The 23,085-nt window shown below is 35.0% G+C and overlaps 3 protein-coding genes across 3 annotated transcripts; 1 reads left to right on the top strand and 2 right to left on the bottom strand.

Moving 5' to 3' along the window:
• Nucleotides 1–7,002: 7,002 nt before the first annotated feature.
• LOC104905305 (dnaJ protein homolog 2) lies at nt 7,003–11,780 on the bottom strand. Its single transcript, XM_010693795.4, has 7 exons — nt 11,624–11,780; nt 10,548–10,785; nt 9,573–9,744; nt 9,242–9,380; nt 8,953–9,086; nt 8,724–8,866; nt 7,003–7,797 (listed from the first exon to the last, which is right to left on the bottom strand). The coding sequence occupies exons 2-7, from the start codon at nt 10,695–10,697 to the stop codon at nt 7,273–7,275; spliced, it is 1,263 nt and encodes a 420-aa protein (XP_010692097.1). The 5' UTR covers nt 10,698–10,785; nt 11,624–11,780; the 3' UTR covers nt 7,003–7,272.
• A 2,319-nt stretch (nt 11,781–14,099) lies between these two features.
• Nucleotides 14,100–18,544, top strand: LOC104905306 (uncharacterized). Its single transcript, XM_010693796.4, has 4 exons — nt 14,100–14,588; nt 17,634–17,792; nt 17,891–17,999; nt 18,093–18,544. The coding sequence occupies exons 1-4, from the start codon at nt 14,304–14,306 to the stop codon at nt 18,296–18,298; spliced, it is 759 nt and encodes a 252-aa protein (XP_010692098.1). The 5' UTR covers nt 14,100–14,303; the 3' UTR covers nt 18,299–18,544.
• A 346-nt stretch (nt 18,545–18,890) lies between these two features.
• On the bottom strand, nt 18,891–21,097 carry LOC104905554 (transcription factor DUO1). The gene is made up of 3 exons (XM_019252143.3): nt 20,666–21,097; nt 20,050–20,308; nt 18,891–19,502 (listed from the first exon to the last, which is right to left on the bottom strand). The coding sequence occupies exons 1-3, from the start codon at nt 20,944–20,946 to the stop codon at nt 19,020–19,022; spliced, it is 1,023 nt and encodes a 340-aa protein (XP_019107688.3). The 5' UTR covers nt 20,947–21,097; the 3' UTR covers nt 18,891–19,019.
• Nucleotides 21,098–23,085: the final 1,988 nt, after the last annotated feature.

The raw sequence follows: 23,085 nt of genomic DNA, 5'->3' as shown, positions 1-23,085 counted from the left end.
CAAAAACACTAAATCAACTAGGCACTAGAAATCAACCCCAAGGCTAATCTAAGTTTTTCAAATCTTTCACGAGCAAGAGGTTTAGTGAAAATATCAGCTATTTGGTCTTCAGTACAAATAAATTCAAGGGCTATATTACCTTTTTCACATGATCACGTAAAAATGATATCTATTTCTATATGCTTTGTACGTGAATGCTGAACAGGATTTTTAGAGATGTTTATGGCACTTGTATTATCACACATAATGGGCACATTATCAATCAAAACACCAAAATCTCTAAGTTGTTGTCTTACCCATAATACCTGTGCACAACAAGATGCGGCTGCAACATATTCAGCTTCTGCAGTGGAAAGAGCCACGGAATTTTGCTTTTTGGAAGCCCATGAGATTAAGCAAGGACCTAAGAAGGTGGCTGTTCCAGAGGTACTTTTTCTATCTACTAAAAATCCTGCATAATCTGCGTCAGAAAAACCAATCAAGTCAAAGTTGCCTCCTTTAGGATACCATAGATATAAGTTATTAGTGCCTCTTAAGTATCTAAGGATTCGTTTGACAGCTTTGAAGTGAGACTCCTTTGGACATGATTGAAATCTGGCGCAGAGACATACACTGTGAAGAATATCTGGTCGACTGGAAGTTAAATAAAGAAGAGAACCTATCATACCTCGGTAGATTGTTTCATCTACTTTCTTACCATTTTCGTCCAGATCTAACTTAAGTGCAGTAGGTACAGGTGTAGGATAAGTCTTTGAATCTTCCATACCATACTTCTTCAATAGTTCCTTCACATATTTCTGTTGATGTATCATGATGCCATTATCCAGTTGCTTGATTTGTAAACCTAGGAAGAAACTTAATTCTCCCATCATAGACATTTCAAATTCACTCTTCATTAGTTCAGCAAAATAATGACATAATAATTCTGTAGTTGCTCCAAAAATAATATCATCAACATAAATTTGAACAACTAGCAATTCTTCCCCCTTACTTTTCAGAAACAATGTCCTATCTACTGAACCTCGTTTAAATCCATTTTCCATTAAAAAGATAGATAGGCGTTCATACCAAGCTCTAGGAGCTTGCTTTAAACCATAAAGTGCCTTATCTAGTTTATAAACATGTTTAGGAAAATTTTGATCAATAAAGCCAGGAGGTTGTTCAACATACACTGTTTCTTTTAAGTACCCGTTTAAGAATGCAGTTTTGACATCCATTTGAAAAAGTTTAATATTTTTAAAAGCTGCAAAGGATATCAAAATTCGAATAGCTTCTAAACGGGCTACAGGGGCAAAAGTCTCATCATAATCAATTCCCTCTTGTTGGTTAAAGCCTTGGCACACTAGTCTGGCTTTATTTCGAACAATCATCCCACTATCATCCAGTTTGTTTCTAAAAACCCATTTTGTTCCAATTACTGATTGATGAGTGGGACGAGGTTCTAGATGCCAAACTTCATTTCTTTTGAATTGATTTAACTCATCCTGCATAGCCAAAATCCAATCAGGGTCAGTCAATGCAATTTTATAATTAGATGGTTCAATTTCAGATATAAAAGCATTGAAAGCACAAAAGTTATGAAGAGATGAACGAGTTTGGACTCCCTTTGATATGTCTGTGAGTATTAGGTCAGTAGGATGTGATCCTTGGTGTTTCCACTTCTTCGGAGTGAAAATTTCGTTCTGTGGCTCAGTGCCATGCTCTGAGCGTTCACTGTTGTTTTCGTTTTCTTCAGCTTCTGTTGGTTCTGCCGACACTTCTTCTTCGACAGTTTCAGTTACTCTTCTGCATCTTTTTCATTCTCGTCGCAGTTGTTGATTTGTTCTTCAGACTGTGCCATGCTCTGAGCCTCAGAACTTGTTTCAGGTTGATTCTCATCATGCTGTTTGTCTCGTGACTCTCTAATCAGTCCAATAGAGAAGTCTTCGTCATCATCTACCTGCACATCTTGTAAGCTTTTATCAGATTCATCAAATATGACATGGACACTCTCCTCCATACGCATTGTTCTTTTGTTGTATACTTTATATGCTTTGCTATGAGGAGAGTAACCAATGAACACTGCTTCATCACTTCTTGGATCAAACTTACCCAAATTATCCTTGCCATTGTTGTGAACATAACAAGTACATCCAAAACATCTTAAGTGAGAGATATTTGGTTTCCTACCTTTGATCAGTTCATATGGAGTTTTATTCAAGATGGATCGTACTTTAGTTCTGTTATATATATAGCATGCAGTACTTACTGCCTCGGCCCAAAAACTTCTAGGTAAGCCACTTTGTAGAAGCATGGTTCGAGACATGTCTTCTAAAGTACGATTCATCCTTTCTACAACTCCATTCTGTTGTGGTGTTCTTGGTGCAGAGAAATTATGATCAATTCCATTGTCATTGCAGAATTTTTCGAAATCTGTATTTTCAAACTCAGTGCCATGATCAGTACGGACAGACAGCAATTTACAATTTGTTTGATTTTGAACTTTTCGAATATGAACAAGAAAAACATCAAATGTTTCATCTTTCCCACCAATGAATAATGTCCAAAAAATCTAGAGAAATCATCAACAAGTACCAACACATATTTGCTACCACCTCTACTCCTTACACGCATTGGGCCACAAAGATCCATGTGAATTAGTTCCAAGGGTTTAGAGGTGCTAACAAATGTCTTTGACTTAAAAGATGATCGAACATGTTTGCATCTAGCACATGCATTACAAATTGTTTCCCAATCAAAGTTTATGGATGGTAAACCATCTACTAAATCCATTTTTCTCAATTTGTTAAGCAGTCTAGATAACATGTCCAAGTCTTTTATGCCAAAGTAGTGGATTATCTTGTAGGGCACTCATGCATGAAATTTTCTCATTAGGTAAGGTATCTAGACGATTATATAGACATTGTTTAATCTTTACCTTCCAAAATTACTTCCCTAGTTTTCATATTCAAGATTTGGCACAAATTTGCCTGAAATTCAACAACATTACCTTTATCACACAGTTGTGATATACTTAACAAGTTGTGTTTCAGTCCATTTACCAACATAACATTCTCGATGGAGTGTGTTAGAGACTTGCCGACATTGCCTATTCCAATGATCTCTCCCTTTTTGTTGTCGCCAAATGTAACACACCCTCCATTGTGGGCTACTAGTGAGAGGAATTGTGTTTTGTCACCAGTCATATGTCTTGAGCAACCACTGTCGAGATACCATAGGTTGCTTCCTCTCACGTTTACCTGCACAAGAATCACTTGTTAGTTTTAGGAACCCATACTTGTTTGGGTCCCTTTTTCTTACGTTGAGCATCTAGAATGTCTTTTCTAACCCAGATTTGAGTGACATGTTTAATGTTCTTTGCAATTCGATTTTTCTTTTTGTTACAGTCCTCAATTAGGTGTCCATTATTTCCACAAAAGTTGCAAATAAGATATTCAGGAAGGCCAACATATTTTCTTTTTCGAAAGTCTCTTTCGAAGGGTCTGGCACTGAGCCTGGCACTGAGTCGCTGGTCAGAATATCCTAATCCTGTTTTGTTCGTGTTGTTTGTGGTGCAAGTTAGGTAATTTAGAGCATTCTTCCCATTGGTCCATTTTTCGTGCATCTTTCGAGCAATAGAAAGTTGTGATTCCAAATATTCAACTGAGGTGTTCAAATCACTACTTCTTTTTCGGGAAATCTCTAAGTCCTTTTTAACCTTATCCAGTTCTTCTTTATTTTCTCATCACTAGGTAGCGTAGTGGGACAATTTCAGATTGTTGTCTTGATTTTTAAGTTCATTCAACTCGTGATTTAAATTTTCAATTTGTTCCTCAAGACTAGACTTTTCAGCTTGGAACTCAGTGACTGGCACTGAGTTTTTACGAGATTATCAACTAGAGTCTTTTCTTGTTTTAGTGTGTTTATCTCTAAGTCTTTCTCGTCAATCCTTTTTATTAGAGTTTTGTTTTCTTTCAGCAATTCCTTATATTCTGTTTCTAATCCAATTTTTAGCCTGGTCAAATTTTTTATTTCCTTTTTCATGTTATCAAAATTATCATTCATGTTTTGACAATCATCAATTACGTTTTCAAGCAATATGACAAGCTTACTTTTGGAAAGAAGATGAATTGAAGGTTTTAAAGAAGTTAGACTTACCTCACTGTCTTCTTCCTCTTCAAGAGGGTTCGAACTTTTAGCCATCAAGCATAGATGTGAGTCGTCATGGCTCAGTGCCGTCTTCAGAGTGGTCTGTACAGCATTCAGACATAATTTTGCTTCGTGGCTCTGAGCGTGGCACTGATCTTCGTCAGAATCCGAGTCTCCCCAGACTGCTGCGATCATGGCTTTCTTGTACTCCTTCTTAGACTGCTCTCGTTTTTCTCTAGGCTTTTCTTCATCCCACAGAGGGCATTCTTTAATCCTGTGATCATACTCACCACACTTGAAACAACCAGAGTTAGTAGCACTTTTCTTAGGGTTAAAAGTAGTGCCTTTACCTTTGGAGTTTCCACCTCTCCTGAAGTTGTTATTCCTATTCTTTTTCAGAAAGTTTTGAAATTTCCTAGTTAGAAAAGCTAGTTCTTCATCACTCTCACTATCATCCGTTTCTACTTCAGTTTTTAAGGCCAACTCCTTATATTTTGGTTCACTTGAGTTAGAGTCTAAAACAAGTTCGTGAGTCATTAAGGAACCAATGAGTTGTTCTAGTGAGAGTTTTGATAAATCCTTAGCCTCTTGAATAGCAGTTATTTTAGGAAGCCATTTATTAGTCAAACTTCTTAACACTTTTCTAACTAAATCTTCAGAAGAATAGATTTTTCCTAAAGATCTTAGTTCATTAGTTATTAGTGTAAACTGGTAAACATATCTTTAATAGATTCGTCCTTATTCATTGTGAACAGTTCATATTGTTGGACTAGTAAATCTATCCTAGACTGTTTTACCTCGTTTGTACCTTCATGTGCCAATTCCAGTGTGTCCCAGATTTCCTTTGCTGTAGTGCATGCTGAGATCCTTGAATATTCATCAGGTCCAATTCCAGATTGGAGAATACTCATAGCTTTGTAGTTCTTTTCGGCTTTCCATAGTCAACAGAATTGTATTGATCTTCCTCCTTTCGATCAGCTTTCCTTCAGCATCTTTGACTTGAATAGGTAGAGGCCAGTCTTTATGATTCTCCAGCATTCAAAAGTCGAACCTTGAATGTAATCCTCATCCTAGTCTTCCACCATCCATAGTCCTTCCCGTTGAAAATGGACACTTGGAATACTGTCAAAGTCGTCTTGTGTGTTCATGTTTCTATTCTCTAGATGTGAGTCTTACGAGAATAGCCTGCTCTGATACCACTTGTTGTAACCTAAGGGAACACTCAAGAAGGGGGGGTTGAATTGAGTGGTGAAATCTAATCGATTTTCGCAAAAATCCTTTCACAGCTCAGTGCCAGGCTCTGAGCTGAACACTCGAAAATTACTAATTTGCGTTTTTGCGAATAATAAACTTAAAGATATTAGATTTGACACAAATATAACGTGGTTCAATCTCACCTCTGAGATCTACGTCCACAAGAAACAAAAACTCTTTTATTTCTTTGAATCCTATAATATCAAACTCTTGATACAATACGATTCCCCTCACTACTAACCCTAGTAATGACTCCCAACACTTAACTCTAAGTGTTGACACTCTCTATAATGTAAAAGTTACAAGAAAGAACGATCCTCAATGATGTGCTTCTTAGTCAAGCAAATAGAGGACAATTACAATGTGAAATAGTAACTTAAACCTAACTAGCTCAGTGCTATGCTCAGTGCCAAGGAAATAGTTTTCAGCTTTTAATTAGACTCGATTTTTCTCTCTGAAAACGTGAGATTTAAAAGTGAATTCTGATTCCCTTTTATAGGCTTGGTTAGGACGAAAATCACTTAAAAATATCTTTATCTTTTAATCCTTGATTTAAGGGATAAAACTTTATCTTTTAAACAAAAAAGATAAGTTTTCCAATAGATTTTCTTTTTCAACTCAAAGTCTGTTTATATCTAAAAAGTATTTTTCCAAATCCTTTTAGAAAATCTGAAAACATGTTTTAATAAAATTTGTTTTATAAAAATCTTTTTTTAAAACACGGTTTTTATCAAAAACGATTTTTATCAAAATCTTTTTTTCAAAACTCGTTTTTATAAAATCTGTTTTTATTAAAATCTTTTTCAAAACTCGTTTTTATCAAAAACTTATTTTATTAAAACTTTTTCTTTAAAAACTCATTTTCTAATCCTTTTGATTTCTGATTTTAAAAACTTATTTCCTTAATTTTCCTAATCCCTTTTGATTTCTGATTTTAAAAACTTATTTCCTTTTATATAGGAATATAATTTTAATATAATTATTTACTTTCTTAACTCAAAGAAGATAATAATTATATTAACTTTATATTTCTATATTGAGCACATTGCATATTACTAAGCATATTACATTTGAATCTAAAGTTACTATTCTAAGAAATTATAAACTTGAACTTCATTCTTGATTCTTCTTTTCTTCAAAGTCTTCGTTTATCAATTTCTTTCTTCTTCATGCATCTGTTGTAACTGTTACATACTTTCATGCTATAACATATTATATTAATTTTCATCATCAAAACATAACATGTGCATAAAACATAACATGTACATGCACAACACAAACCTATACCACCTTGTTCTATTCCTGATTCCAAACCCATATTACTATATGAACCAAACGCCCCCTAAGAGAGTTGTTTGACTACACAATAATATTCCACAAGGAGCTAAGCAAATTATATCCAGTAAGTTGTTCTAAAGTATTTGGTACTCTTATTGTGCATTAAATAGTGCTCAAAATGTAATTAGACATATAATGTAGAATGGGTTTGTTTCTTTGCTAGGAGACCCAATCTTGTACAGGGACAATTTCACATTAAGTTATTGTGACACTGAGAGAACTTGATTCTTATTTAAAAGTGCAACTTTTTACCTTATAAAAGGACACCTGCTAGACTGCTAGTGAGCCAATAACAGAGGAAGAAATATTTTGCCGATCAAACAAATGAATACATTTATAAGATTCTATTGGAGCAACTACAAGCTTATACTATAAATTGTGAGTTTGTAGAAGCTATACACGCCAAAAAAGAAATAAACACCACAAAAATTTCAACACCAGCATTTAACCAAAGATTGAAATATAAACTTCCAATCTCAAATGGCTGGCAAAGGTTGTTCAATTCTATTGCAAACAACTTAAGTAATCATCTGTAATAATAGCAGCATCACATTACTGCTGAGCGCACTGCACGCGAGGCCCAGCATCATCTTCATCATCATCATCTTCATCATGCGCCTCATGGTACCTTCGTTGCTGCTTGCGTCTCATTTCCTCTTCAATGTTAACATCATGTAGTGTGGTCTCCTCACACTCATCCAACTCCATTCCTGATACTTGTTTCCCGGGTTTTGACGGTAAGATCTTCTCCAAAGCTCGGGATTGCTCAAGGGGTAAGGAAGTAGGAAATTCAACATTAAAGTGCACATATAATCGGCCCTTCAAGAATGATCTTTGATGGTGTGGCATTCCCTCGTCATTGATTGCCTTGTATTGGTCAGGCTTAATGATCTCCCCTGGGTCAGATTTGATCAACAGTTGTCTGCCATCAAGATGGGTCAGGACAAACTGGAAACCGCATAGTGCCTCAGTTAAACTCAGCTTATGTTCAACATAGAGATCATCGAGTTTGCGTGTGAATCTACTGTGTTCCTTTTGTTGCAACACGAAAACAATGTCCCCAGTGACTGTATCGGGCTGCATGCATCATCAGGGAAAAAGAGAACTTAGTTTTGTACTTGAAAAACTGTCAAAAGTTATCAAAATGCCTATGACTATAAGAACTTAAGAAGCATTAAGAAAAAAGAACTAAATGGCAAACTGATAATTAACAAACAATACAGGAGGACATTCAGATAATACCACTTCCATGGGACCCACCATATTTCCCCTTTCTTTTATCTATACTTAGAATATTAGCCAACTCTTCTGGTATAGATCAGAATCACAATGTCAGTCCTAGAATTTGCTTTCTTGGCATGGATCTTCCCCTAATTCATTTAGCTATACTCAAGATATTAGCCAACTCTTCTAGATCAGAACCACAATGTCAGTTCACTAGACTTTGCTTTCTTGGCACGGATCTGCCCCTAATTCGTTGAATTCATAGAAAATGTTGTCAATTTAAAATGATTAGGTATTTATGACTCATTTTCATTACTAACTAGTTTTTAGGCCCGGGCTATGCCCCGAGTTATTATAATTTTCATTAACATTTTAATTCATAAGTTTAACACCAAACACTAGTTGGTTTGGTGGTTAAGACTTTAGTGTATAAGCTTGAGGTCACGGAATCAAATCTTATAAGATGCATTTTCTATTTCTTTTTTTTATTGTATGCGTGTTTACATAAAGTAAATACTCTAAGGGATAGCGCCGCGTGGCGTAATTCCTTGCTTAGGAACGCCTTTTAATATATTAGTATAGATACCATATATTACCACTTTAGAGGTGGTATTGAGTGATAGTGAAAAAGCAATAGAAAACCATCTGTTTGGTGATGAAATTCCATTGCTATGGTATGAGACCTTTACAGATTACAAATAGATTCATTACCATTGCCATAATTTTAATTACTAGCTACCAAACAGGCTATTAGAGTTTTGCAATTTATATGCACTTACCGCCTCATCTGCTTGTCCCTCGAACACAATTTTCTGACCATTCTTCATCCCTTTTTCCACATTCACCTCCAGCACCTTCTTCTCCAAAGAAACTTTGCTGGCCTTGCACTGTGGGCATTTGTCCTTTTGACTGATTACCTCCCCTGCAATACCAAAAATCTATATATGATATACAAGCACAACATATATGAAAGAAAGCAGGAAGTATATAAGAGGTTGAAACAATCACCTGAGCCTTTACATTCTGGACATGAATGCTGCATCTGCTGAATCATACCAAGCCCAATTTGTCTAGTAGTAATTTTTATACCTGAACCTTGACAACTATGACAACGACTGGATGCCCCACTTTTTGATCCTGTCCTGCAATATCCCAGATCAGAAAAATAAGAACCAATGAGGTCCAATTTCCAATAAAAAATGTCAACGCGCAGCATCAAGAAATGATTTTCACCAATCCACCCTGTAACAGAAATGCATCTGAAAGAAATCATATGATGAGAAGATTAAAAATATACCCTTTACATCTAGGACACAAAATATTCCTAGAAATTGATACTTTTTTAGTGGTCCCATTGTACAAGTCCTCCAAAGAAACCTTCATAGTGTGAATCACATCTTCACCTTGTTGTTGCCTCCTTCTCGAACTGCTACCACCTATGATAGCGATGGGTGTAAATATTATGAACAACAACAGAAAGAATCACGAGTTTGGCTTATGTTAATGTATTTTATCCTTCTCATATATTGGAAGGGCCTGTGACAAAAATACAGGATGGTAGAATATTCACGAAGGTTTGGCGCGAAACAGGAAAATTAGAGATAATAATAAACTGTAAAAGTTCTCACCTCCAAAACCTGAAGTACTAAAAAATTGTTCAAATATATCAAATGGGTTATGGAAAGGACCACCACCACCTCCTCCCATTCCCTCCTTAAGAGCGTCTTCCCCATACTGATCATAAATCTCTCTTTTCTCCGGGTCACTAAGAACTTCATATGCTTGACCGAGTTCCTTAAACTGATTCAGGAGTGATCAAATGAAAGATCAGACAAGGATGAAGAGTAAACATTTAGATAACTCAAACAAGAATTCTCATGAAAAACATGCCCATAAAAAAAGTCAAATTGACAAATAAGAGTCCAGTATAAATATTTAGAAGTCAGCCTAAAAGAAAGCATGCAAAGTAAACAGAAAAATAGCTAGAAAATAATCATCTTAAGCCCTTCGAAGTCTATAATCTCTTCCACGATGTACATCTACACTTTCGCCTCAAGAAATCTCTCAACTTGCAGCACGCTCGAAGATTTGTGAAGTTTCTAAATCAATCACCCAACTTAACCAAATAAGCCACATGAGCTATTTTCCATATATGACGAAAATATTCTATTCAATCAAAGATTGAAATCTCTGGGACTTTTGGGTGGTCAGATAAAGGGGATATAACAGGTAAAGATAAAACAAGCCCTCAAACTTCCATATTATGAAATGAAGAAACCTGCTGCCTGCGCGAAACCTAAGCATAAACTTTTCCCCTAAGAGACGACATTATAAAAGCAATACCCTCCAAGAATATTTATTTAAGAAATGCTTTAGCCTTTAGCGCATATATACAAAACAACTATAACAAGGATGAGATATCCGCATGACAATTCATATATATATGCAGAACACTGCAGGCAGCACAAGACCAATTCAAACCCACAGGTTAAATGGCATATAACTCAAAAACCCATAGAGACACTACAAAAACAAATATGCAGAACAGCAACTTTGCACAGGTACTATATACCTTACAGGGCAAGTAAATAAGTCACATGTACCTTCTCCGGATCACCGCCTTTATCTGGGTGATTCTTTATGGCAGACTTTCTGTATGCCTTCTTGAGTTCATCTTGACTGGCACTTTTCGACACTCCAAGAACTTCATAGTATTTGGTATTATCACTTTTCTTTGGAGCACGCCCAAACATGGTTAGTCTCTGCTGCACCCCACTGCTCACTAAAGTAAATTCAAGATTTTAGATGCAGCAGTCACGAAATCTTGATTCCCCTTCAAACCTAAATAACATAAAGCCAGTAGGAGATGTTTCGTCAGTGTCACTAGGAATAAATTTTTCAACACAACTGCAGAAAATAACAAATGCAATCACTTAAGCCAAACACAAAAACATAATGTTTTCATTCAGGCGTAGCCGTGTAGGAATCACATATTCACCTAGAAGACAATGCACTGCATTAATTAAACTACCTGCAAATAACTTACCTCTCATTGGAAACCATTCATAAAATTACTACATCATATATTTGCTTGCGGAGGCAAACAATTGATTAGCCCGCAAACAGGTATGGTAAGGAAAACCAAAAACTTCCCATCTCAATGATTTATAAAATTCTCAGTAAAACATCATTTGAGCATAATTATTAATTAGAGATTATGAATGTATACCAATATCCCAATCTACTTCCTATATAAAAATGGCAAAAACACTTCTTTCCAACATATAGCACATGTTAATCCTCTCAACTCTTCAAACATTATCAAGCTTGTAGATAACATACAAATACAGAAACCCAGAAAAATAAAGCAAACTTCACTACAAAATTATCAATAAATGTTGACAAAATAAATAGCAAGTTCCTCAAACACACTATTCCAAACCCTAATTTCAAACTACTCACAGCTTAATATAAATCAATTGACAAAGCAAACAAATAGATAAAAACAAATTAAAAATCAATGCTTGCCAGATATAAACTACTAAACGGGTACTAGAAAGATTTAATCTTTTAGAGAAAAACAAATTAAACTAAACCAAATAAAAGTAGTTAAATAAGACCCATAGATAGCATAATAGTTCTGCTCATACAAAAGAAAAGTTCAAATCTTTGAACTTACCGAAGAAATTTGAAAGGAAATTTCCGAATGGAGGGAAGAAAGAAAAATAGATAGATAGATAAATATAGCAGAGAAAGACGGTCTCTGCTCTTGATGGGCAGCTTTAGAGTCGAGGGTTTCAGCGGTTCAACAAGGAGTGAAAAGCAGGCTACATTAGTAGTACTGATTGTGAATATTTTTTAAAAAACAAATACTTCCTCCGTTTTTTTTAAATGTGGCACACTTTTCAAATCACAGACTCCTAGGTTATTTTTGGAGAGGAGAGAAATAGAGAAAATGAAATACAAAAGGATCTCATGTGGACATGTGATAGGAGAGAGATAGAGAAGTTATTATCCAAAATAATAATGTAACATCTAATTTTAAAACTTACTAAAATAGAAAGTGTAACATATAGAAAAAACGGAGGAAGTAAAAAAAATTCCTCATCAACGAGGAGTCGAGGAGAAGAGCCCTACTGAACTAACCGTTGGCTACTGGCATCTCGTGTATCGGTGTATGGGTAAAAGAACAAGTAAATGAAAATAAAATACACGAGTTACTAAAATGACAAAATAAAAGAACATCAAATTTACGCAAAAGAACATGTTAATTCTACTTAACAATTAGTTTAATTAAGAGAACATTAATTCAAATAAAAATAACATTTGCAAGTTCCGTTAATAGAGTCAACTCTAACTTATTCAACTTATCTTTATACTCAAAAGCATTTTCCATTTTTTTGAAAAAGTTGCATATCTATGTGAGTAGAGTTGTGCAAAGACCAGGATTGGATCGGAATGAACCTGAATTTGGACCGGATTCGATCATTGTTCCACATAAAATCCATGTTCTGGGTTTTTGGTCTGGTCAAAACCTAGAAAATTTCGATCTGGATCGGTGGATCGAAATTTATGTGTTTTTTTTAGTAAAAAAAGTTTATAGGTTAAAAAAATATAAAAGATAAAAAAATAAGAAAGTTAAAAACCCTATTATTATTATTATTATTATTAGGATTATTGTTATTAAAATTATTAGATGTTAATATATCTAATATATAGATATCTTATAATCAAATAATAAATACTCCTATATATTTTTTAAAAATATATAAATTCCGGTCCAACAGGTCCAAGATCAAAAAAAAATTGGTCCATATCAAATCGGATTTTTACGGTCCGGTACCGATCCCAAAAAACTCAAATTTCGATCCATCAATTCGGTCGGTTTTGGTGCAATCCTAAACCAGTGCACATCCTTACATGTGACTGACAAACCTCCCCCATTTATTTTTATATCTCCCTAAATACATATGAGTTCACCTTTTTATATTTCTCATTTCCTCTCAACCCTTCCTTTACCTCCTTCCTCTCTCCTCCCTTTCGAGTTCCCTCAATCTTCCCTTCCCTAACGTCTCACTTTTCATTGAATGATCATCAACCTCTCTTCTACTAGTCGTGGCAGATCACACTACTAGTCAGAAGACTTTTTTAAAAAAATGAAAAAAAATGGTGAGTTTATAAAAAATATAAAATACAAGGTGATAGTTAGTAAAACTAAGACGGATTTGACTATACCCTTAAAATTAGCATGTGTCAAGAACTTCAAAAATTAATGAAATTTAAGTCTCATTTTTCAAAATAGAAGATGTTATTTTCTATTGGTTGAATATGATGCTATTTAAAATGAATATTTTGGAAAACTTTATAGAAACTATAGTTTGGATTTATTATTAAAATTTAAAAATGGTATTTTGATTTTAAATTAATTTTATATCCGCACTCGAGCCCATTTTGTTCCTTTTTACCCGTATTTTAATATGTGTACATCATCTGCACGTTGAAGTATAATATATTTTTTTGATTTTTTACTCAAACTAGCTTTTACCTGTTTAATTGAGCACATTCATCATACACTCGAGTCTTCTATGTATATGGTACACCCAGAGTTATGATTTGCTCATTTGGATCCCCAATTTTGTATATAAGCTGCTCACTTTCAATTGAGCAATGAGACAAATAACAATTTTGAGTATACAATTCTCATGATACACCCGAGTGTATAATAAACTTGTACATTAAATCAATTCTCACTTCCTAAACATAAAATAACTAAAATAAAATTGGTTCTATATATAACCTTGGAAAAGTATTTTAGCTGCCAACTTAAATATCTACTTCTCCAATGATATACTCTGGTCTTTATTAGTTTACCAGTATTTCTTTTTGAATGTCCTTTATTAGTTTACCCATTTTTTTGTTTCTATTTTTGAAATGAGATCACTAACTTTCCATCACATATACATTCAAATTTCACATAAAATAATGGTTTTTCTTTCTTTCTGTGTCCCATAACATTGTTTTTCCTAAAATTTTGTGCAAAAGAAACACGTAAACTAATAAAGATCGGATCGAATATAACCTTGAAAAGACAGTCCATACATAATAATGATGATTGATAATATAATATAAAGTCTTTCTCTATTATTGTTTATGACCAATGACAAATAAAAATGAGTACTAGTAATCAATTAGAGTATCCCAACTTTCGGCCAAATTTCCTCCCTTCCGAAGTTGTTTACCAAATACCAACCATTCCTTAAAAAAAACAACTCCTAAGTACTCCTACATCATCAATTCATCATCAAGTGATACAACACAAACAAAGTCACATCCAAAAATTGTAGGAGAGAGAAAAAAAAATGAGTTCATTCGATCAAAATGTGCTTGTTATGAGGCATGGAGATCGTATGGACAACTTTGTTCCGACGTGGGTATCAACGGCTGAGCGTCCTTGGGACCCACCTCTAGTTGATGCCGGAAAATCTAGAGCTTTTAAGGTTGGTAACGAGTTTCGAACTCAACTCGGTTTTCCAATTCACCGAGTTTTTGTTTCTCCTTTTCTTCGTTGTATTCAGACTGCTTCTCAGGTTATTACTGCTATTTGCTCTGATGATTCTCTCTCCTTTGACCCATCTAAAGTCAAGGTATGTTTCTTCTTTTTATGATCAATCATGTATTTTGGTTTCTTTGCATTTTATTATTATCATTATGAGTATTTAGTTAGTTAGTTTAAATGAATGTTTGTATTGTATTATCTTGAAGAATTGAATGATGGGGTATGATTGATTTTTTTCTTAGGAAAAAATATTAGGTTTGATTAGTGTTGGTATCATAGAATTGATGATTATGTATGATCACCCTTTTTATATTGTTATTATGGGTATTTAGTTAGTTAGTTTAAATGAGTGTTTGTATTATGTACAAGAACTGAATAATGGGTATGATTGATTATTTTTTTTGGATTTTTTTGGGTTGTTTTTGTTTGATTAGTGTTGTATCATATAAGTGATGATTATGTATGACTACCCTTTTTTTTTTATTATCATTATGGGTATTTAGTTAGTTTGTTTAAATGAGTGTTTGTATTATTTACAAGAATTGAATGATGGGTATGATTGATTTTTTTTTTGGAAAGATATGGTTTTTTTGGGTTGTTTTTGTTTGATTAGCAAAAACCCTAGCCTCCCTCTTTCTTTTTTCTCTCTAAAACCCTAGCCTCCCCTACTTCTTCTTCATCAGTTAGGGGCTGCCATGGATGATTTCATCCATGGTAAGCCCCTTTTTCCTTTTATTTTCAGTTTTTAGTTTATTTTCTTGTTTTGTTGAATAAATCAGTATCTCTTTATGAGATTTCTTCAAACCCTGTTATGGGGTTTTTAGTCTTTGTTGTGGAGATCTCCTTCTCCTCTATGGGAGTTGTGAGTGTGGTTGTTTTGTTTTTAGGTATGAAAATTGTTCTTGTTGGTTGAAGTTCAAAACTCAACATGAAGGTATTGGAATCTCGGATGCGGTTAACATGGCTCGATCAAGAAGACTCTTCCCAAACTATGTCAGAATGATAGACTTCCTCATCAATAGCTGTTTGATTCAGCAAATACAAGGGGGCTGCGCTGTATTGCTCGATCTGGTTCATTATAGTTTCTTCGAAGACGAATTTGATTTAACCTTGTTTAATTGTATCTTGTTTTTCTTTAATATCTATTGTAGATGCCGTTTGGCCTTCAATTAATGAAATTTCTCTTTCAAAAAAAAAAATATAATTAATGATTATGTATGACTACCCTTTTTTTTTAGGAAAATGATATAATAGAAATAAAAATTTGAATCAAGCATTTATTACCTCAAATGATGTGAAATTTTGTCATGAATTCATAAACTGTTTTCATTTTAAGACATGCATTTAATGCTTATAACATTACCTTTTTTTTTATTATCATTATGAGTATTTAGTTAGTTAGTTTAAATGAGTGTTTGTATTATTTAGAAGAATTGAGTGTTGGGTATGATGGATTTCTTTCTTTTGGAAAAAAATTGTTTTTTTTTGGGTTGTATGTGTTTGATTAGTGTTGGTATTATAGAATTGATGATTATGAATGATTACCCTTTCTTTTATTTCTTAATTTGTTTGGATGATTAGTATGTAATGTTTGTGATTTTTGATGTTGATGGTATTTGACTATTTGTAGAGCTAGTTGATAAGCAAGTTGATGAGTGACGGTGAACTGGTCAATTATGTGTGCTGGCATAGAGTGGTTATAGAAGATCATAGTTTTGATATAAGCCTAAATATTAATGTGACAGTCTTTGTGGAATAATTGGATAATAAAGGACAAAAAATTAATTTGAAATAGTGTGGATGAGAGATGATTGTCGTTTTCACTTGGGTTGGTAACTGATAATCTGAATTGCTCCTTTGAAAATAACGAAGAGGTTTATGTTTGTAAGTTTGACAATTACTATTGCTTGCTTTCCTGACTTGTGGAGGAGGAGAGCTTTGAAAAGTACGAGTGAGGAGGGTAGGGGGGAGGAAAAGGAAGGAGACTTGAGGATGTGATGTGGAGGGAAAACTAGAATGAAAATGTGCAGGGAGGAGGCGAAACAGGCAGAGTGAGAGAGAGAGAGGGGACTGGTGGTAGAGAGTAAGAATTGAAGCCTTGTGAATATCAAGAATTGTCGTGCCTTTGACTGATTGCTTCAGCATCTAGCTTCCACTTCCTTGTAACCCAATGAGCGATTGAAAACTATGAGATGAATATATGACCAAAGGAAAAATTGATCGACATGGCATCCGAAATGGCAAGCAAGCTAGATATGATCGACATGGCATCTGTGTATGTACGGACTATTGATAGAGTGCTGACCAAAGAGGTTACTCCGTCAGTTGAGTCATCTCATACACAGATTTCATTCTCGCTCTTTTTGTTTACTGCATCTTTTGCAAAAAGAATTTAGAAAAGCAAAGCCTGTTTGGCACTTCTCAGCTATCACTTTACCTGCATCAGCTGCCCTGCTCCAGATATGACGGCCTTGCCTTGTTGGGATTTCCTTTGCTCCCCCTTCCCTGTTGTCTCCTCTTCTCCTTTTCTCTGCTTTCAGTAGTTGTTATCATCCTTTTTTTTTTTACCCTCTTTCTCTCAACCCTTCAGCACAATATACCTAAAGGCATATACTTCTATTATTTTTAAGTCAATGACACTATCGAATCACGTTCCTTGGCATGCTATCCTTGCTGACTGATTAATCTCATGGTAAAACGTGCGCACACTAGGTTTTGGAGTTTCTGAGGCTTTGATTCATGTAAGTTGGTCGTTAGTCGATGGTTCTCCCTACTCCATCAAAGAAATTTGTTCTCCCTCTTCTGCCTTCTGTGCTTCAGCTGGCAATTTCTGAGATAGGTTGGTATATTATATACTGTAGTGATTAGCTTCATGAAGTGGCCCCTGGTGCCTTCATCTAGATTGAGAGTTGAGACTCCCCTCAGAAAAAAGGAAAAGAAAAAAGGAAAAAGAAAAATCTTGATTGATTGTATATGTGGCTGCATCATAGTGAGTTTTTGTTTGTATAGGGGTAGATGAATCGACTCTTACTTCAACTACAAAAGCATTTTATTCTAAGATCAATCTTGAGTTAAAAATTAGTAATACATAACTTGAGTACAAAATGTGTAATTTTCTCCGACTACCTTGCAGGTCTCTATCGAGTATGGATTGTGTGAGATGCTGAGTAGGGAAGCCATAAGACCTGAATTCGCACCTAAAGATGGTGATTTTCGTTTCAATATATCTGAGCTCGAAGCTCTGCTACCTGCCGGAACTGTAGATCATTCTGCTGAAAGAATTTACCAAGAGGTAAATGTACCAACTACCAAGTTACTTTCCTTGGGAATGATACTACTAAATGTATATGTGGTTGTTCTAACCTGAATTATCTTGTGGAGCAAATATAGATGCCACGGTGGGAAGAGACCGTTTTAGGTTCAAGGAGCAGATATGAGAATGTCATTCAAGCACTTGCCGATAAATACCCTAGAGAAAATTTATTGTTAGTCACCCATGGTAAGCTTTATTTTTTACCAGATTCTTTGATGATGTATTTCACTTTATAAGTTGGTATTTCCTTCAATTGACATATTTTTGCTGACTTTGTAGGGGAAGGTGTTGGAACTTCAGTTTCAACCTTTAAGAAACGTGCTGTTGTTTATGAAGTAAACTATTGTGCTTATTCGCATGCATCAAGATGCATCACTTTTGGAGAAAGTGGTTCATCTACTGCCGGAAGCTTTCAATTGCTCACCGTTCCAGGTGTAACAGGTATCGGTTACACCATAGAAGAAACCTTGGCTGATGGTGTATGACTTCTACCCTTAAGGCTCAGAATTTTCCTCATTTCTGAAGGGTGTGATTTCTGAATAAATGTTTGTAGCCATATTATGCTACAAGATCCATTATTTACAGATTCTCATTGGTAGCAACTCCATTTTTTTTAGCTTATTGGATGTACAAGAATTGGCCAAAACATTGAGATACAAAAGTTTGGAGGAAAACGAGTTGTGGTTTTCAAACATCCTATTGCAGTTTTGCTATTTCTTCTTTCTTATTCACTTTGGACTTTTTTTTCTTCTCTGAGTGGTGTTTTCCCAAATTAATCTCAAATGACTGATAAAATGTTAATCTTGGTTGTTCTTTTTCCTTTTTCGTCCTCCCGCCTAGCCAATTAAAGCTCGTCTTTGGACCTTATAAGTCGCCTTCTTTTCGGTCTCCAAACTAGAAAACGACCCTGTAGTTGTGATTTTATAGAACAGCCTTTAAGTTGGGATCATTATTAGAAGATTGGCATCATTCATATTCTTATTCAGATTAACGTCATAACATGGTTACCTGAAACTAGATGACAAGACTTCATACATTAGATGCATATATACATCACTAAAACAAATGAATCACATAGTTTTTCAAGTCAAAAGCATCTTCGAGTACAGAATAATTAAACTACTAACAGAGAACTAGCTACAAAGTCTGTAAAAACTAAGTTAGAACATGAGAGTTATTACAGGTTACTAAATAGTTAATTCTAATCTACCAGCGAGAAGGGCTTGGTAATGGCTCTATATCATCAAACACATCTGATGGGAAGTCATCGAAAAAACTGTCTGGTGTCGCATGGTTGTCATTCTCCAGCTTCACTCGGGCGCCAGCGCTCACACTACCACCTCCAACACCGAAACCTGTGCATCCAAAGGGAGAAAAAAAGCTGGAGTCAAGCCTGTCTATGAGTTCCTGAGTTTCTGGGACGAATGAAAGGTCTGTTTGGAGGGGGGGAATTGAGGGGAATATCATTTCTTGAAGTTGCCAGTCCATGCTGTTGTAGTATGTGTTTAAGGCAATTGGTTCCAGATAGGTAAAGTTGTTATCTTCAAAAGATGGACATTTATGCTCAACTGATGCTGGAAATGGTATCATTTGCATGGTGTTTGTGTCTGTGCTGCCATGAGAGGATGACTCCAGAGATTGAGCTTTAGGTGATGATGTTTCTCCCTCCATTAAAGAATTCTTGGGGACCTACAATTCAAAACAAAACAATATGCAACTTTCAAAATCTGAAATAATACAACTACGTAAAATTGTCAGGAAATAAAAGAATTGTGGTCATCATTTACAACACCTCAATCTTAACCAGTAGATCAAGACATCCTTGACATTATCATCTTATTTGTACATGCATTTGCCGTAGGATTGAGATTATTTCCAAAAGACAATAACATAAACAACCTACTAATGTTAATCTTCACTTTGTGTTTTTAAAAGAACTCCTAACCTTATGTGTTTTTCTTCCTATCATACATTCCCAAATGCCATCCATCTAGATTTCCGCACTCTTAATTTTCAACTAACTAAACAACATTAATTACTAACATGAAAAAAAACCGGAAAAAACTTTATCTACCCAGTGGATCAACAACCCACTACTAATAGAAATAAATAAATAGTGGAATCCAACTCATCAGTTCTAATAGTTTTTTAATGCTCTATTTCTAGTGGGTTAACTACCTGCCGGGTAGATGTAGCATTGCCAAAAACCCTGATTAAGAAGGAAAAAAAGACATACCTCGAGAAAATGAGCACGATCCCTTGAAGTAGTAGTAGTGGTGGTTGAAGAAGCAGAAGTTTTCTGCTTTTTATTTGAACGTGTAGGAGATTGAGACACTAAGATTCTAGCCAATCTCTTTTGTCTGCTACTCCAAAAATTCTTGACATCATTATCAGTTCTTCCTGGTAAATGTGTTGCAATTCTTGCCCATTTATTCCCTAATTGTGCCTGCAATTCTATAACTACTTTCTCTTCTTCTGCTGTAAATTTGCATCCACTAAAAATAACACAACCCCAACAATTGTCAGAAAATTTGCTACATACCCATTAAAAATTACAAACAAACAAAAAAAAACCTTATTCTAGAAACAAACATAACTACTAGAAACTTTCCAAAATAAGTAACTGTCAATCTGTCATTATACTTGAAAAAGAAAAACAGCATAATCCCAACACATGGAGAGTACACTTTCTCTTTTAACCATCTTCGTAACTCGTTCAATATCAATATCAGTTATAAGTTCGAAATAAAGAAAATATAACAACCATAAACAAGACAAACTTCGACAATTCTCTTCTTAAATGCAATATTATTCTAAAGAACAAAAAAAACATTATGAGACGAAAGGAGTACTTTTTCAAGTTGGGTCGAAGTTTATTAACCCAACGAAGACGGCAAGATTTGCCAGTACGTTGAAGAAGACCTTTGGATCGAATGGAGCTCCAATCACGAGGGCCATATTTTTGTACATGATTAAGTAAAACTTGATCTTCTTCTGCTTTCCATGGACCTTTTCTTATCATCATTACATTTCTTGCTTCAATACTGTCATTATAATTGTTATTATTAGTGTTGTTGTAATAACAATATCTTTTTCTCTTAGTATTTCCTACACCATTACTACATTCCTCCATTTTCTTCTCTTTTTCTTTGTGTATGAAAGTTGGATTTTTTGTTTGTTTTTGGGAGTAGAATTTTGTGTTTAGTGAGGAAGAAATAATTTAAGTAAAATGTGAATGAAAGTGGCAGTTAACAGTTATACGGATTGTCCTATACCCATACTCCCTCATTCCCGATTTTTTCTCCACCTCTACTCCCATTTTCGAATTTTTTATCTTCCAATTACGTGCGTGGTTTTTTTTCCATTTTAATTTTTTTTTTGTACTAATATTGTTTTGGATTGACTTCTTTTTCTTAAGTAATTTTATTACATCTTTAAAAAATTAATGTTTGTTTAATGGGTGCAAAAAATATTAATGTTTATTTTCTAGAAATGTTTGTTGTTAATAAATCATGTGTTTGAAGATGGAAATAAAAGTTATTAAATTGATAATTATTAGGAATTTTTGTGGTGTTGTGTTAATTGTTTTCGTATGTTTCTAGAAATTACATGTACTAATTTAGAAAAGATTAACTAGTTTTAGGCTCGAGATACGATAATTATAATTTTTATTTAATAATGTTTTACTTTAGTATTATAATATCAAACATTATTTGATTTCGTCATTAAAACTTTAATATATTGATACAAAGACATGCACAATGTATTACGAGGTCGTTTGGTTCACCTTAAATTTCACTGGAATTTGGATTTTCTAGGAAGTACAAATTAGGATAGTTATTTGGTATGTAGGAAATAGAAAATTCACGGAAAATAGAATTTTCAAGGAAATGGAAATTCTTATGAAGTGTCGGAAATTAATCACCAACCCCCTTGGTGATTAGACATTCCTGTGTCAATTACAAATTCATATGCTCAACCAAATACCCAAAGCCACTTCCTAAAAAATAGACAAGGGAATTTACTTCCCATGAAATAAGACTTCCAACAGTAACCAAACCATTACCTTTGTCATTGGTGGAAATTTCTTTCTTTTTAATAAGATTTTTTTAAAAAAACTTTTTAAAAATAAAATAATGTAGATCGTTAAATTTTTTATTTTATTTTTGGTTCAGCCACAATTTTGCAACTTTATTTCTTTTTGGAACTCCAAGTCCTTTTGTCTCATATCAATTACAACATATTTGGCATCCATATGTCTCACGTAATTGCAAATTCTATTTTAGGGTCGGACCCATGACTTTTTCCAGCGGTTCTGTCGAAAGTGTTAACAGGGAAACTGAACCACAAGAAGTGGTGGCGTTGTCGGGGAGGCGTGTTGGTGTGGATGATATTACTTGTGGGACGGTTCGAAGGCCGGAAAATCAAACAAATGTGCAGCGAGTGCCTTCGACGATGGTAGAGGGTGCTCCATCGAGTGTTCATGCAGCGGCCGAGGGTTCAGTTCGGGGGCCACGACCTTTTCGTAGACACCTGGGTATTACCACAAGACTCCCAACCACCTTTCGTGCAGCTGCTGTTAGTAAGGAACCTAGTCCAGATACGGGTAAGGGTGATGGCGTGGATGGGGGAAACCCTCAGCATTTTGTTACTAGTCCTACTGGTGCTTGTAGTGATTTACATGGGAATGGAACTCTTGAGGCTTTGGTAGAACAAGGATGGACATGGAATCAACCACCTGCACCAAATGAGGCTGGACCTAGTGCATGGTGCACTATTCGACCACCGCGTTGGTCCGGCCAAGAGGGTGACATATGTGGTCGGAAACGCCATATTCGCAGCTACTCTATTGACGGGGTGGATGACCTGCTAGGGGACTCCAGTTCAGCAACCAAAAGTAGTAAAAGACAACGTCTTGTACAATGGGAAACTAAAGGTGGGTTTAATCTTGCTTCTCCACTTGCGCCAACTGGGATTCAGACTAAGGCATTGACTGATGTGTCCATGGCACGATCAATGGGAGTTGAACCTGGTGATGAAGTTACTTCAAAAGCTTCGAAAAAGCGCAATGCAGCAACTTCTCCACCACTTCCAGCGGGAAAATGGATTTTCAAGCGCATTAAAGGTAATGATGATGAGTCTACCATTCATCACACTGAAGCTGATAAGATCGATCGTCGTTTTTCACTGATGGTAAAATTGTCAGATGACTCTCCTAGGGTAGTGACTGACCCAGACCAGTCACCACCTTATCCATGAATATCCTCTCGCT

This window comes from Beta vulgaris, chromosome 1 (assembly GCF_026745355.1).
Source record: "Beta vulgaris subsp. vulgaris cultivar EL10 chromosome 1, EL10.2, whole genome shotgun sequence".
Classification (NCBI taxonomy): domain Eukaryota; kingdom Viridiplantae; phylum Streptophyta; class Magnoliopsida; order Caryophyllales; family Amaranthaceae; genus Beta; species Beta vulgaris.
This window is presented reverse-complemented; position numbering and strand designations above follow the sequence as displayed.